This window comes from Henckelia pumila, chromosome 4 (assembly GCF_033568475.1).
Source record: "Henckelia pumila isolate YLH828 chromosome 4, ASM3356847v2, whole genome shotgun sequence".
In the NCBI taxonomy this organism is placed as follows: Eukaryota; Viridiplantae; Streptophyta; class Magnoliopsida; order Lamiales; family Gesneriaceae; genus Henckelia; species Henckelia pumila.
The window spans coordinates 128,649,094-128,665,837 of record NC_133123.1 but is presented as its reverse complement, the minus strand read 5'-3'; the positions used below and the strand labels follow the sequence as shown (position 1 = coordinate 128,665,837).

At 33.8% G+C, this 16,744-nt stretch overlaps 2 protein-coding genes and 1 pseudogene across 2 annotated transcripts; 1 reads left to right on the top strand and 2 right to left on the bottom strand.

The window, feature by feature from the left end:
* Positions 1–350: 350 nt before the first annotated feature.
* Positions 351–8,061, bottom strand: LOC140861729 (transmembrane 9 superfamily member 9-like; annotated as a pseudogene).
* A 2,051-nt stretch (positions 8,062–10,112) lies between these two features.
* Positions 10,113–14,030, top strand: LOC140863042 (pyridoxal reductase, chloroplastic). The gene is made up of 9 exons (XM_073266149.1): positions 10,113–10,313; positions 10,534–10,762; positions 11,552–11,645; positions 11,899–12,022; positions 12,439–12,540; positions 12,708–12,859; positions 13,112–13,205; positions 13,293–13,474; positions 13,667–14,030. Exons 1-9 carry the CDS (start codon positions 10,191–10,193, stop codon positions 13,668–13,670), a joined length of 1,104 nt encoding a protein of 367 aa, XP_073122250.1. The 5' UTR covers positions 10,113–10,190; the 3' UTR covers positions 13,671–14,030.
* A 137-nt stretch (positions 14,031–14,167) lies between these two features.
* On the bottom strand, positions 14,168–15,630 carry LOC140863044 (ubiquitin-ribosomal protein eL40 fusion protein). Its single transcript, XM_073266150.1, has 5 exons — positions 15,473–15,630; positions 15,319–15,405; positions 15,131–15,233; positions 14,471–14,537; positions 14,168–14,359 (listed from the first exon to the last, which is right to left on the bottom strand). The coding sequence occupies exons 1-5, from the start codon at positions 15,573–15,575 to the stop codon at positions 14,333–14,335; spliced, it is 387 nt and encodes a 128-aa protein (XP_073122251.1). The 5' UTR covers positions 15,576–15,630; the 3' UTR covers positions 14,168–14,332.
* Between the last annotated feature and the right edge of the window lie 1,114 nt (positions 15,631–16,744).

Sequence of the window (16,744 nt, the reverse complement as noted above, 5' to 3'; positions counted from 1 at the left end):
AACAGATACTCCAGCTACTTATCAAGTGGAAGGGTAGGAAGATCGAAGATGCTACTTGGGAAGATGCCTCAGTTTTGTTATCTCAATTCCCTACTTTCAGCCTTGAGGACAAGGCTGGTTTTGAGGGGGTGGGTGTTGATACGAGCCTAGAAGACACGGGCCATATTTCCTCACAGAGGCCCACAATCAAGCAAGTGTATAACTGAAGAAAGTTCAAGACCAATGGGCCTACTCTAACAAGCCCATTAGTAGAAAGAGTGGTGAACAATGAGGAGAATGAATAAAAAGGGAAAATTGGTTAGAGTTAGTTATCTGTCGTCATTTTCACTTTTTGAGTGCTACTAGCCTAGCTAGGGGAGGATTAATATTCCTTTGTACAGAGATACTATCTCTCGAAACAAGTTGCCGATCTCTTTTTTCTGAAATTATAACTCCATATTTCAGTATTCTTGTGTTGGTGTTCTTCTTATTTAATTTGTTGCATATCGGTGGCCATTATCTTACCAGTAAGCTAACAGCATCCCTAGTGAAGGAGAAACAAGCGAACAAACCAATCGTACCAGTGACAACAAAAAGAGCAAACGAACCAATGAGCGCAAACCCGAAATAGAGAAAGCTTGATACTGGTTTTGTGCCGGTCATCTTTGTGAAGTAAAATGCAACATAAAGGAAGAGGTAGAGCCCAGATGAACCTGAGGTCAAGAATGATCTCCACCACCACAAGTAGTATTCTCTACAAAGCTGGAAATAGCAAACGATTATAGGGACCTCGGCACAGATGACGACAAGAAAGAAAATACCAGGAATAGAAATCCCAAGATGCAATAGAACTGACTTAACCAGATTGATGTGATGATGAAGAACAGCTCGATGGATACTACACCAAATGGGAATATGCCTCCTATCAATATAGTGAATAATGGGTTCATAAACCATGCCCGCTTAGGTATTTCCCTCGGAATTTCATGGGCATTTAATGGATTCTTGATGGCGGGATTCTTGAACCCTACATAACTACCAACAAAAACAAGTGAAATGAAGATACCTAACGACTTGAGGACCAATGCAAACATGGTCCCAAATGGGACTGCTCCCCATGATTCCTCTTCCCAACTTGGAGCAGTCAAGATGAAGAAAATTATAAACACGATTCCAGGGAAAGATGTTATAAGAGAAATTTTCTTCCACCTTGTTGCCTGGAACATTTTGCAGAGACTGGCTGAGGACAGCCTGCAAATATGCCCATGAAAACCCAGAGAAACAACAACTTTGTCATCAACCCCTTTCGGTTTGAAGGCGAAATAAATCCAAGTGCAGCAGCGACCATTGTTACTAGAATTATTCCAAAACACTGAACACCGGTGCCAGTAAAAACACACAACAAATCTGAATTTGTAGGAGGCCTGAAAACATCCCCACGAACAACTACCCATCCAATGTCTACTTTGGTTCCTGCTTCACATTCTTCTTCAGTTTTCAATGGGTCAGGCCTGTAGATGTTTTTGGGGAGTATCGGCTCTATGCTCAAGAATATTATAATTCCAAAGAGATCGAAACAAAGCAGGAATGAAAGGATGACTGAGGACCAATGGATGTTGCGACTGTCAACCGTGCAAACAAAATCTCCCCATCTAGATGCCCAAATCATCTCACTCTCCTAAAAGGCAAATAATTAAAACTTGTCCATCTATATTTTGTGACGTGCATGACAAGACAGAGCATTACCTGAAACTCCACATCATAGGTGAAAATAATTTCCATGTCATCTTCAACTTCTTGAGGAGAATCATTGCCAGTCACAAGGTATTTTGCACGAGGACCACAGTTTGTCAATCTTATTTTGTCATTCCATTGACCCTGCTTAACACTGGAAGCATGGTGAAAACAAATATCAGCAACAGGTAAAAAGATAGATAAAGTACCACACTGAGCGACAACATCATATCACCTTAATGGTTTAACTTCAAATTTTTTAATTCTAGCACCATCAGTTCTTTCATCCTTTTGATACTTTACCGTGAATGTCAAATGGTTGTTGATAAAATATTTATGCTCCATTTCCTACGAACAAATAAGGCAGAATATAAATTAAATTGATGTTGAACTTCCCTATTAAAGTGGGCTTCTTAATGGTCAGGCGGTCTAATACTTACTCCAGCGTACAGAATTTTAACGCCAACAGGGAAACCTTTCTGATACACCAAGGAGCTCATATTCGTGTTGTTGTATGGATTGACTAGACGGATATTATCCAATATCCTGACAGAGAAAGTATCGAAGTACAAGAGTAAATTAAGTAATGCACAGAAAAAAGTTTCAACGCCATAAAATAAATCAAGTAAGTCACTTACATGTTCACCCGATATTCAACATCAATCTTCTCTTTGAATTCTTTTGCATCTTTGCGACTGAGGGTAGTACGACACAAAACATTGCACATTTGAGATTCTAGCATCTTAAACTGCAAAAGGGAACTTGATTGTGAATTTCATTTTTTATTCGATGACATCAAAATTGATCCTGAAGCAAGGTGAAAGTGGACTACATTTATTGTCCAAGAGATTAGCAAATCTCTCTCTCTATATATATATATATATAAATATATAGTACTAATTTGTAGGATTGTTTAACATTTTTATTGTTCGGTAAGTTTTACTTGACTTTAGGTATATTGTCCTAGGTCCTTGTTCTATGGTTTTAATTTTTGTTGGTTTGAATGAGCAAATATTTTGATAGGTTTAGTTGTCAATGGTGAAACGAATTGGAAATTTTGGGAGAAGGTTCACTTCATCTTAGGGCTGGAATACCGTACCAAAATACCAAATTATCGGGATATCGTACCGAAATTTTTTCGATATACAGACATTTTTTTGGTATACCGAATTTTTTTCGATATCTATACGGTATCAGTATGAATTTTTTCCATACCAAAATTTCAGAATTTCGGTACCGGTAGAAATTTTTTCATACCTGCATTTTTTATACGGTATACCAAAAATCCACCCCTACTTCATATTGAGGAATTTTGATTTGTTCTATTTTGTTAATTGTTAGACTTTTAAAATTACAATTTGGAGAAGATTATATCTAAAATTACAAAAAATTCACGACGTTTGGAGAACTTTGATTGAAGTTCATGCTTTGCTTCTTCGGTAGAAATCCTAACACTCATTCGACTTCAAAAAGGAATTGCAAAATTATTCAAATTTCAAGAACCACAGCAGAAAACAAACCTCCTTGATGTGTAAATATGTTATTCTGATTTTCCGTCTCTGTTGGTTATTAATATTTTTTGATTCCTTGATTTGATTTGGTTAATATAGTCATTCCTTGACGCCGGTTTTTTTTTTTTTTAGAGCACAAGTATTACAAGTAATCAATTGCAACAATGTAATAAAACTGCATGTACAACCAACGAAACTTGAGCATTGACCCAAACCTTGTTTATTACGGGCAAAGAAACTACTTAAATCTGCCTAAATAAATTAAAAAAACTACCCGCAATCAGTGAAAATCGAACCTGAGACCAATTGGTCTCAAAGCCTCACCCTTAGCCATTGGGCTAAGGGTTCATTGGCTTCCTTGACGACGGTTGTTTATAATTGTTGAATCATAAAAGCCACTTGGGTCATTTCGGTAAAAAAATGTCGTTTGATTTCAACATATTTTAACTATAAATGAAAGCACTTCAAGTTGTTGTCTTTTGAGGATGATTGTTTCCTGTGAGTCCTGTCATGTTTCCAGCTTTATTATTTTATTGTAATATTGAGAGAGTCAAAGTATAGTCCTAAACGCGCCATCGAAACATAGTTATGGATCGTTTCTGTAAAATTTGTGGATAATTATATGTTTTGGGGATAGCTCGAGACAAACTATACATTGTAAATTAAGCTGTAAAAATTAATTATGTTGTCTAATCTCTGAAGCTTAAGGCTAAAGAGGCTGATATGTATTACAAAACATGAATATGATGTCAAAATTATATAATACCTGATCATATCACGCATATTTATTCGTCCTTGCTGATAACATTTTTAGTTTCTAGTGTATGCACTTAACTTAGAATTATTTCTGAAGCACTGCATAATATTAGAAATTGTTCATATAATTTCACTTCTTATGGGGTAATATCATTCATTTTGAAATGTTTGAATACTCAACAAACACAAATTTTTCTTTAAGATTTTAAACTAATGTTTCCATAATGGATTGTTATAACTTTTAACACATGCATAACAAAGATTTAGAGTTATTTGCACCAAAACCCATGTGAAATATCGAAAATGCATCACCCCATGAAAACTAAATAGACGTCTCATCCCTTGACTCTTTATAAAAATTGCACGATTTACCCATGGTAATGCGATTTTTTAATATGCACTCGTTTTGCGGCTAAGAACCAAAATTTAAATAATATTACGTTGAATGTACAAAAATAACCTTTTATAGGCGATCCTATCTGTGAACTGACCGTACCCAAAACCGACACAGGTGAACAAGTGGAGTATACTAAGGCGCTTAAGAGAACCATATCGAAGGAACTCGGCATAATAGTATTTTCCAGATCCACACAATACATCCATCGGAATATAATTTTCCAGATCCACACAATACATCCATCGGAATATAATTTCCAGATCCACACAACAAGGTTGAGCAAGAAACCAAGAATGGTAAATATCAACTCAATGTTGGGCACGTGTTCAAAAAATCGCGTTAGTAGGGGTAGATTTTGCAGTTTTTATAAAATGTCAAGGTTTTAGACGCCTATTTAATTTTATAGGGGTGAAATACGCATTTTTGATATTTCACGAGGGGTTTTGTTGCAAAGTAACCAAAGATTTATTCTATTTTATTTTCATGCCATAACAAGAAATTATCTCTAATTGTGTTATATTTTTAAATATGGTGGTTGCTGCTCATAAAAGACTTACGGAATCGCGTAATCCTAAAATTCATAGAAGAATTGTTAGATATAACATGGCAGATAGGATACTGGGATAAATCTCGCATCTTCGAATGAGTTTGGATATTGGAGACGTTGAATGTGTGACCATTTTGAGGATGAGTAGAAATGCATTTGCACGTCTTTGTTATTTGACAAAAAATGTGGGATGTCTGACTGATTCTAGATACGCAAGTGCGCAAGAAAAGGTTTTAGCAATTATATGACATCATAGCCCCCAAAGAAGTGTCTAAATTGGTGGAGTGGGTGAATTCTTAGCCAAAGCTCATGAATTCGATTTCCCCTACCAACGTTTTTTTGGGCTAGTATATCGCACAGGGCTTCTATTGTGGTTTACCTGGTTAGAGTAGTTTGCAGGTTATTGCGTTAGTCCGAGGGTTTACCTGTGCGCACCGAAAAGTGACGGTTGTGGGTTCCCACAATATAAAAAAAATTATAGAACATCACAAGAAAAATCGTATTATTAGACATGACTACCTGCGCAGTGGAAAAATTATTAGTGAAAACTTTCAGGATGTATTATCATCTATACTTAAATTGTATTATATCCTTCTTGCCAAACCAAAAGACGTACCAGCTGTCAGCTGATAGTACAAATGAGAGGTGGAAGTACTTTTAAGGTACGATTCATGGAGTAAAATGTCAAAACAAGTTTTTTTTTATGTTTCTCAAACACAACTATATAAACACATACTGGTTTTATATTAACAACTTCATATTATATTAGGGTTGTCTTGGTGCATTAGATTGATCACAAATCAACGTGTACGTGAAAATAAAAAGGCCAGATACAGAAGAAAGAAAGGTATTACCTCTATTAATGTGTTGGTTGTTTGTGCTCGCGATATGAATTTGTGTATGTTTTGTCGGGATGGGAAGGTCCAACAGCCGATTCTAGTGTGTTGTGTGATGCAATTTGTCGACCAAATGGGTTAAAGGTTCTTAGGGTTCTTTAATTTAACAAATACAAACGACTCGTGATTATTTGATTTTGAAATTTCCGTCGATGGACTTTATTGACTTATGTTTACACATGTTAATAGGTTGTTATTACCTTTGCGACCAGAGGTATGCCAATGCAGAAAGTTTTTTAACACAATATAAGAAAGTCCACTATCATTTGAAATCCTGAGGAAATTGAACATCATCGCCACATATCTACAAATAGGAAATAGGACTCGACGTGGAATGTGATAGAAAGGACATTGAGTTTACTAAACAAGTGATGGCCTATACTAAGAAATCCCTTTTGTATGGTATAAAGGTTCTTTACCGTATGATTTTGCCATGTGCTTTTGCTAAATAACTACATACAGTCAGAAATGACCGTGGATCCCTTGAGGATTTGGCCGAAGGAAAGACAATAACATATTATATCATTTGCATTATTTTAATCTATAGGTTATTCATGCTTGGTTTTAGTTTTAATTGTCAAATTCAAATTTTCTTTTAGTAATTTTAAGTTTCAATATTTTCATTTTGTCAAGTTTTTTTTTTTATTTACTCTACTTATGGCTACAAAGTTAGTTTTGTTTCTTGAACAACATATTTTACCATATTATGATGCACACAGTCGGTGTTTTGAATTTTATTTGATGTATCATATATCAATTCATCCTTATTCATGGGGAAAATAATATTTTTATTCAATTTATCAATTTTTATTATTTTAAAAAACAAATAATATTCATACCCAATAATTTTGGTTAATAAAAATAACTCACATGTGAATCAATAATAATTTACATTCTTCAATAACAATCACAATCCCAATTTTATGAGCACAAAACAAAACAAAACAAAACAAAACAAAAGATTATTTATCATAGGCAGATGAAAAATCTATAACTCATCACTCAATCATAATTTCAGTTCAAAATAATCAAAGTAAACATGTTATTAATTATCTATCGTTATTCTTATAGAATTATTTTAATAGTCTCAGGCATTGTTTGGTTTGATGTATTATTAATCTATGTATAATTTATTTCAATCAATTTCGTCTTATTTTCGTCATATTATTTATCTATTTATTAATTAATAATTTTACATCAATTAAATCAAATAAATTATAATCTATTCATCAAATCAAATAATGTATTAACCATTTTTTCTTTTTTATTTTTAATTTACATTATATTACTTATCTATAGATTACTTATCCTATCATTCAAACCAAACGGTCCCTCAGTATCATTTATCCACATAATTCATCTCACTAAGTAAACGCAGCCATAAAAGACACCGGAAGAAATACTTACTTTATACGAAGAGCTCTCAATCAGATTCTTATGAATAATTTCCCCCTGGTTTGCATGGTCCACAACTATCTTTGGCAAACAATAAGGAAGAGAATAGTAGAAATACGAATCTTCAGTTTTCTCCGAGGTCAAGTTTTGCACTTTCACCTGACGAGGATCTCCCTGCAACAAAGTATAAGTACATCGGATCATTCACATCATACCAAACCCAAATCGTAAAAGTAAAAGTAGAACACATGCAAGTGTAATGGATGTGGAACACATCTATAATTTGTTCAAATTTAGGTAATGACTAATGAAGGTATACAAGGATCCACTGATTACACCATATTTTGTAGAAAAAACTTGGTAAACAAAGAGTTTCCACTAACACAGCGATTAAATGACAGATCAATGAGAGATGAATACCACCTAATTTCTTTTCATAAGAACAAAAAACCAACAACTTCACAAGGAAGATTTGGACATCACCTAAATTTAGGGATACTGAAGTTTTTATCTTCTAACAAAATTTTATCACTTATATTAATCTTAAAAATCAACAAAAAATTAAACAATGAATTGTCAACGTGGAGAAAGACTGTATGCTGCATAAGAAAAAAAGCAAGTTGTTAAAACACTATTTCATCTGCAAATTTCTAAATTAATTTATCTCTCACTAATTGTGCAAATCTTATTAAATTCAAACCTACATGTTTATTCCAATCAAAAAGTGTAAAATAAAACGGAATAATGACAAAATCACGACCTCATCAAAGGACACTGACTCCCTTCCCAAACCTTTAATACGCTTAAATCGATTAAGCGACCGCTTTTTAGAACGAAAGATTTCATTTATTTTTTAAAATGAAAATATTTTTATAATTATGTATTTATAGTTTAGAACTTGAATTATCCATTAAATTATATATTTATGGTTAATTTAATATTTTATTTAATGTTCGTATTAAAATAATTAAAATTATAGTAAAAATTGAAAACGTTTTTTCACGCTTAAACTCGTTCTAAGCTCGCTTAAACTTGAAAAGTTTGAAGCTTGACCTCCACGCTTCGACGCGCTTCACGTTTTTTACAACCTTGCTTTTATATATGAAGAGTGATCTAATTTTTAATATATTGAGATTTTCTAGAGATCATATATCAATATAAATCTCTTATTTTTTTTTTGAAATGCTATGTCAAATTGATATTTAGTTACTAATTTATTTAATAATATGACAAAAACCCAAAAATAGCGTTAATAGATTTTTAAAGGAGACATATTTTTTTTCAAATATTTTTTAACAATAAATTTCTAAAATTTTATTTAGAATATGTTAAACTCAAGTTTTATTTTTTTAAAAAAAATTTATTTATTCAACATATCTTTCTGATCGAACTTAGGATTTATAAAAAAAATTATTCAAAATATTGTAGCATGTTAATTAAGATAATTAAAGTGCAAATCTTAAAATTTATGCATAATTTGTAAATAATTCTGTATTCTGTTACCAAATTTTATTAACCAGCAAAAAGAAGAAATTACTCGGTGCATAGCATACTATGTAATAGCCAGGTGTCTTCATGCTACATCCTATCTTATCTTATTTGTAAAACATCCAGATTCTCAGAATTTTTTTTTGGTTCTGGTAAATATTCTAAAGGAATTAAACAAACAATTTTCTTTATCAATACGAGAGAAAAGAGTTTTAAAAAACAAATGACCATGTATTAACGATAAATTAATCAACAAAACATAATTAGGATAATTAAATTTGTCCAACCTGTAATGAGTGGATTGTGCGTGCAAAATCAAAACGTAAATAACAGCAAAACAATTCTACCCGTTAGGCACTATAAATTATTACACAATCAACAGTTTATTGGCTTAAATGAGCACATTTAATAAGGGACAAATTTATGAGAATGATTACAACGTTACATACAGAAACTTTACACACCCTTGGCATGATAGTGCCAAATATAGAGTCCAGACTTCCGCAGAGATCGTGAAATTAGGAATTCCTTTTCTTTTGTGTGAGGCTCAAATGACAAAAATACTCGGTTTTTTTTCCCGGTATTAACGTTCGTGTTGTTTTAATTTAATTTTTTTTTTTTCGCCCATCCCAGGTTTACATAATTTATCTTAGCCATACCACAATGTATTACATGTGTAATGTTATATATAAATGTTATATATAAATATTATATTATGTGTGTATATGATATAAATTTGTTTATTTTTTAAAACAATTAAAAAATCTATCTCAAGCATGTAATATATATAAAAAGAGTTAGTTTTTAAAATTTGAAATAATAATCTGACAAACTTCAAATAATACTTTGTAATTAATTTCATTTTAGAAAAAATTCCAGAATAAATAGTTTGTAAGTAAAACACAGTACAATTTATACATATATATATATATATCACATACAGCTTCACATAATCTTACAAAGTTCATCATTTTATAAACAATCTTTATTTTAATATAATTAGTCTTTGTAAATTTCTTTTTGTCAGCTTATAAACTAATATTTGTAATTATTTTTTTTATCATACTATCTTTAAGTTCATTGAATATTTTAAAAATATAAATTATGTGCCAAAATAAATTTTTTTGGCCATCAATATTTTTTAATGATTTAAATTTATAAATTACTTCAATAAAACAATATAACATATCATTGCAATACACTTTTTTTAAGATGTTATAATTCCATAATCTTTTTATTCTACTTTCAGAAATAACCAAAAGTAAATTAATAATTAATAATTAATAATAAATATACACGAATTTAGAATAACATGTTAAAAAAAACATTTTGTCCGTGCAACGCATGTGCTGTTCCGCTGTTTGCTATGTCAAAATGTCTTATGAGAGGTTTTTGTCCACTCTAAACGCTTATCCTTTCCCCGACAGCGCACGCTATTCTTTCTAGTTTCTACTGCAAACTCAAACAAGCATTACTCTGTAGCAGCAATGGCCCTCTCCGTTGCATTTTCTGCGCCTAATACGCATGTTTACTGCTCTCAGAACTCATCCATTTCTTCTCCAAACTTGCTGAAAAACTTTAAGTTCCCTCGGTTTTGGCCCTGGCAAAAGGTAATAGCTTCCCCCTCTGAATACAAAATTACCACCACTTCGTCTGTTGAGCTTTGGTATGAAGTAGCCCTTCATTTTTTCGAGTTGGGTATCTGAAATAAGTAAAAATACCAAGGACCCGAAACAACAATTCTTTCGAGTCTTGGTGAATTGGAATTTGGAAGTGAAATTTATAATTTTAGAGATTTCGGTGTGGTATAAAAGGAATTGTGATTTTCAGGTAAAGGTTGGCCCTTTAAGTGTATCTCCGATGGGATTTGGGACCTGGGCATGGGGTAATCAGATTTTATGGGGTTATCAAGAATCCATGGACAGTGAGCTTCAGCAGACTTTTAATCTTGCTGTGGAGAATGGGATTAATCTATTTGATACAGCCGATTCTTATGGAACTGGAAAGTTGAATGGACAGAGTGAAAAGCTTCTAGGAAAGTTCATCCGCGAACTCGAAGGTTGCTCCTGTTTCTGTTCTGCTAATGTAGTCTAATGAATTGAAATAGGGGTGTAAGGTTGGTAGCATGGTTGTTATTTTTTCTTCTTTTTAAATATACATTTGCCTCCCTTCCTCATTAAAGTAGCGCCCCACGTTTGAATAGCTGTTTTTGGGATCATGTAAGCATCTATTGGTTACTTCCATGATTGCTGCCTTTTTGTTGATGGATGGAAGTCAATGAGGGGAGAGAAAATATGTTTCTCATCTTGCCGATGATGAGTAATATAAGGTTTCGCAAATGCAAATTGCATGATTTTGGGCATTTTACTTGTTCCATGTCACTAAAAATTTCTTAAGCTCTAAGTAGCAAAAATGCAAGGAGAGGTCACTGTAACAAATCACAGCTGATCTAAGACAAGTTTAATCTAACAATGATGAAAATATTGTTGCAGTACTTTTAAAACACCATGATGTCTGCCTTCTAACTAGTCAAATTTAAGGGAGATTATATGTTGACTCACTGTCAGTTTACTCTCTTTTTGGACTGCAACTTTCAGTTTATTGTCTTTCTTGGTTTGATTTCACCCTTGTTAGCTAGAGTTTAGGCTCGATTCCTCTCTTCGTACATGTGGTTCTGGTACTTATGGATAGGTTGGGATCTTCCTGACACTCCATCACTTGGCGGTATCTTTTTAATTTAAAACAACGTGAGAAAACGATACTGTACTGAGGTTCAAAGTTAGTTAATTATGAAGCAATTACTTTCTGAAGGCATTGATTTTATTTGTTTTTTTCTCTTAATTTGAAGGGAAGAAACAGGTGCAGGATAATATCGTTATTGCAACAAAATTTGCTGCATACCCCTGGCGCTTAACACCTAACCAATTTGTCAATGCTTGCAAGTATGATTCATTAATGTCATTTTTCTTCACCTGTATTTTTTTACTAAACCTGTTCTTTGGAGAAAACTGTGGATACACACTTTTGACATTTTTCTTGACCTGGTTTTTAAATTGTATCCTGGCATGTACAAAAGCCTTTGTTTTGTATTCTCTTGCAATTCATAAATGCACACACAAACTCTTCCTTGACATGAATAATCAATATTTTAGTATAATTCTCTCAAGTAAACAAATCAATGAGGAATGTTTCCAGGTCTTCATTGGATAGGATGCAACTTGATCAAATTGGAATAGGGCAATTACACTGGTCGACTGCGAACTATGCTCCTCTGCAGGAGAGAGCTCTTTGGGATGGTTTAGTGGCAATGTACGATAAGGTTACCATGAACCTGTAAATTACTTGCAATAAGGGATCATATTGATTGCAACCATGAAAATGCCTCATTAAATAAGGGGTGGGCTTAGATTTTTAGAGAAGTTGCACCCAAATTTGAATATATGTTTTAGATCTCCCTCACTATCCTGGTTCTGCCCCTGCCTTTGATGCCGATCCCTGTTGAGCAGGGGTGGTCATCCCTTCTACCAAATTTTCTTAGCCTGTTTGTGCATGCACTTGTTTTTTGTCATCTTGGTTCAATTACAAACTTCATGTTCTTGAAACTTTTCCTCATATTTTCAATAAAGAAGGATAGCCCATTTCATTTTCTTGTTTCAATCGTATTTCTATTCCTGCTTTGTTGTTGCATCTTGATGATAATAATGAAGGTTTTGGAATGATAATTTTATGATGCAGGGATTGGTACGAGCAGTCGGTGTTAGCAATTATGGACCAAAGCAGCTATTAAAGATATATGATTACCTTGAAGAACGAGGAGTGCCACTATGCTCAGCTCAGGTCCTATATTGTCTTCACACTTCCCTGTAACTTATATTTGATTAAGGGAAAGTATATGTGCACATCATGATCAAGAGCAGTGACTTTCCGTTCTTCAGATTCCATTAAATCCCCATCCCAATCTGACACCTAAACGGTATATTTTAATTTTGATAATCTATGAATAGGTCCAATTTTCACTTCTAAGCATGGGAAAAGATCAGATGGAAATCAAGGATATATGCGACTCTCTGGATATTCGTTTAATTTCTTACAGTCCTCTAGGACTTGGAATGCTTACTGGAAAATACACTTCTTCCAATCTTCCAAGGGGACCTCGGTACATTAGAATTTATACTTCATATATTTCAACTAGTAAACTTTTATTACGTGGCGGATCCAAGAATTCAAGAAAAAAGTGAGGGCAGGACGGAAACGAGTGATAAAGATGGTTGGCTCAATGGATTTTTGGGGAATGAAATTACGGTCTTAGAAAAAATCATATATTCAGAAAACTTGTATGAGAAGCTGGATCTGCCCTTCAGTAAAATACATTATTGACCTTGTTGGATATCGATATGCAAACTTGTAGGGGTCTTCTATTTCGACAAATTTTACCTGGACTCGAGCCTCTGCTGAATTCACTCAAAGAAATTGCACAAAAAAGGCGGAAAAGCATACCTCAAGTACAACTTAGTTAGCTTGATCTTTATCACTATGCATTAGCCTTTGTTCCTACTGCTTTTTTGGCTAACATATGATCATGCTATTAGGTTGCTATAAACTGGTGCATCTGCAAAGGTACAATTCCAATCCCCGGTGTAAAATCAGTTAAACAGGCTGAAGAAAACTTAGGTGCTCTTGGTTGGCAACTCACTTCAGATGAGTTGCTTCAGTTAGAATATGCTGCTCTGGAATCTCCTCAGAAGATGATTCAAAACGTCTTTCAGACAAGGTTAGTTATGTTACTGTTTGGTGGGATGGAAATTTAGCTGAAACATACAACTTATTGTATTGTTAGAAAATTATCGTTGATGATATAACATCCATGATGTAATCAGTGGCTACAAAAAGGTTTGTCGATTTCAATTGTCCAGTCTGCAGAGAAATTAACAGTCGTTTGATTCTTTGTTTGCATTTATTACAGATGAGTCACTCCTAGGATAGAGATAAAATGTAGTAGAGACGCACAAAAAAAATTTCCAAGAAAGGGTCATGATCGTTCGAAGGAAAGTTCAGATGTTGATCTGCATGTGGATGTCTATGGTTGCTGATTCTTCTTCTGATTCTTCTTTGACATTGCTGTTTGGTGTATGCTGGAAAAATATGGCAGCTTTCAAGGCTAAAGTTTTACCAAGCAGTTAACGAGAACAGAGCAAAGAGAAAGACGCCTCTTTGCAGCGCAGCTTTTTCTGTTTTTCCTTTGTTTAGAAAGCCATGCAAAATTTACGTCAATTCAGCAGACTATGTTTTATGCTGTTTTTAATTGTTAATGAACGCATGGCGTAAAGCATGACCAATTGCATGTTTAATTCTTAAGTATGGAAATAAAGTTCACATGTGATGCTGTTCAGCTTGTTAATGGTTGTTATTTAACAACCTTTTATGTGCAATTAAGGCACATATTACACTAGAAGAAACCAATACGAACCGAGAATGGGAAATTCAATTCAGAAACATAACCCAATGAATAGGAGAGTAAATGTCTATGGGTTAAATCAGTAAACAACCATCTCATATGCTAATTGGCAACAAAAAGAAACCTCAAAAAGTACAAAGATTTGGTGATCATCCATTTGATCCAGCCAGCCATCTACTTGATCTTCTTCTTTGGCCTCAGCTGCACAAAAATATACAAATAGACATCATACATATGGTCATATGGATAAGGCCAAACTGCTGATATAAATACAAAGCAAACATGAGCCAAGAATACATCACAGATTTAAACCTGATTGCTGTGTCCACACTTCTTCTTCCTGCAGTTGACAGCCCGAGGGTGTAGGCGAGCATAGCACCTGCAAGACGGTTAAACGTGTATCTCAAGTTCCCTCCGACAAATTGTAGTGTGGTTAAAATCTTGAAGTTATCGAAAAGTGATTTGAGTGGCCAAATTTACCATCTTTATTGGCCTGCCATTATTTTTATGGCAAAAAAAAATTGAACTTGCATTGCATAGAAATGCCTGGAATCTTATTCCAGGAGAAGAATAGCCCAAAAAGATGACTTAGCAAAGCTCAAATCCTAGACAATTTGAAACTGTGATCCGATGTTATCTGAATTTCCTTCTCTCCTTATTAGACCAACTTTTCTAAATCACACTCGAGACTATGCATCTACTTGTCATAATTTTGCGCCCTGCTGGGTATTTCCTTTGGGTCATGTAAATCAGTAAATGTATACACTTGAAGATACTAGGATTGCTACTTGCTAGTAAGCCTGTCGAGAAGTCAGAAGTTTAGTTCAAATGAAACCAATACTCCTCCATTCTCTTCTCTCTGCATAATAGGCCATCCGCCATTTCAATCTAATAGCAAAGTAATAAAATTTGGACTTTTGAAAAGTATTTAGATCACAAAACATCAAGCTAACTCAAATACAATCCACTTACTTGCGACAAATCATTTTGTCCTGATTGTACTTTCTTGCCAAGGCCATAAGAGAAGGCTCGATAATTCCACCCCTAAGCCTCAGAACCAAGTGCAGAGTCGACTCTATAAAAGAAATATAATTGTGATAATTTAAAACAAACACAAATTCTATGATCGGACCGCAAAAAAATAAAATAAAAAAAATAACCTTTTTGAATGTTGTAATCGGCTAACGTCCGTCCATCTTCAAGCTGCTTCCCGGCGAAAATCAGACGCTGCTGATCTGGTGGGATTCCTGAAAAAAACACAAGATATCTTACAGTTTGCCGATAAAAATGAAAAGGGCCTCGTAAAAATCATACCTTCCTTGTCTTGAATCTTGGCCTTAACATTATCGATGGTGTCGCTCGATTCTACCTCGAGCGTTATGGTCTTCCCGGTGAGAGTTTTCACGAAGATCTGCATTTTTTCGGGCTCCTCTGCCTAACTAGTGGAGCTGATGCATATATATGTACACGGATAGGGTTTTGATTTTTGAAGCTTATGGAACCCTCGTACGACGGCGTTTTTCTGGTTCATAAAACATCACTTTTCGTATCTTACTTCAAAAGGAGGAAAAAAATATCAATTTTGGATAATTAACATTTGTTTTAAGAGTGAATTGTGTATAAATCACTAAACCCAAACCTAACTTTTTTATGAATTTCTACAATAAAAATTCTTTCTTAAAACTCCATAGGACCACCAAACTTGGTCAAATCCAATGTTTAATTCTTGTACCCAATTTATGCATTTATGTACTTCATTTATGCAATGATTGTGCTCAATTATGGTACTTTGAATTATCTGCAAAAATGGTATCAGAGCCTTAGGTTAATTATTCAGACTTTATATTATTCGTTAATTCATACTTTTCTTTGTTGAGGAGAAGATTTTTACAAAAAGATGACTTCAAACGAATGTTTGAATCAAGAAGATTTTATTTATATGAAATCTTATAAACAAGTTAATCTGTTCACAATAGATTACTTACGACAGATTGTGATTAATGCTCTCAATTTTGAAGGGATAAAGAAAGATGATTTCTAACTCTCAATTTTTAGAGATTGCCCCAGATTCCTCTAAACTCTCCGGAGATCTTACAGCAATCAGCTGTATGAAATACCTCGGCAGATTGAAGGAATCATTAAGAAACAAGAAGAAATTCTTGTAACTCTAAAGAATCTTCAAACTAAAATCACAAATCTAAAACAAACTTCTGGTTCTAGAAAAGAAAATACAGGAAGAAGTTTACCACTCTCGTTTGGTACCGAACCTTTGTTACATCAGAAAGGTAAAACCAAAATGGTCCAAAAACTCTTAACTGATGATGATGAAATGATGATTAATCTTATAAAAGCAGTATCAGAGAAAAAACACTATCTGATGACTACTTTAGAAACATTAAATCTCGAGGATCTACAAGATCTTGCGGATTTTTTTGCGAATCTCAAAGTAGTAGATCTAAAAATGAATTTCCCTGAGGATGAACAACCCATAGGGAATCCCCCAAGATATGTGATTAAAACAGAAGAACCACATAGTGAGTTCCAAGTTGGAGAAAATTCACATCCAGCAGGAACCAGATCAAAAAG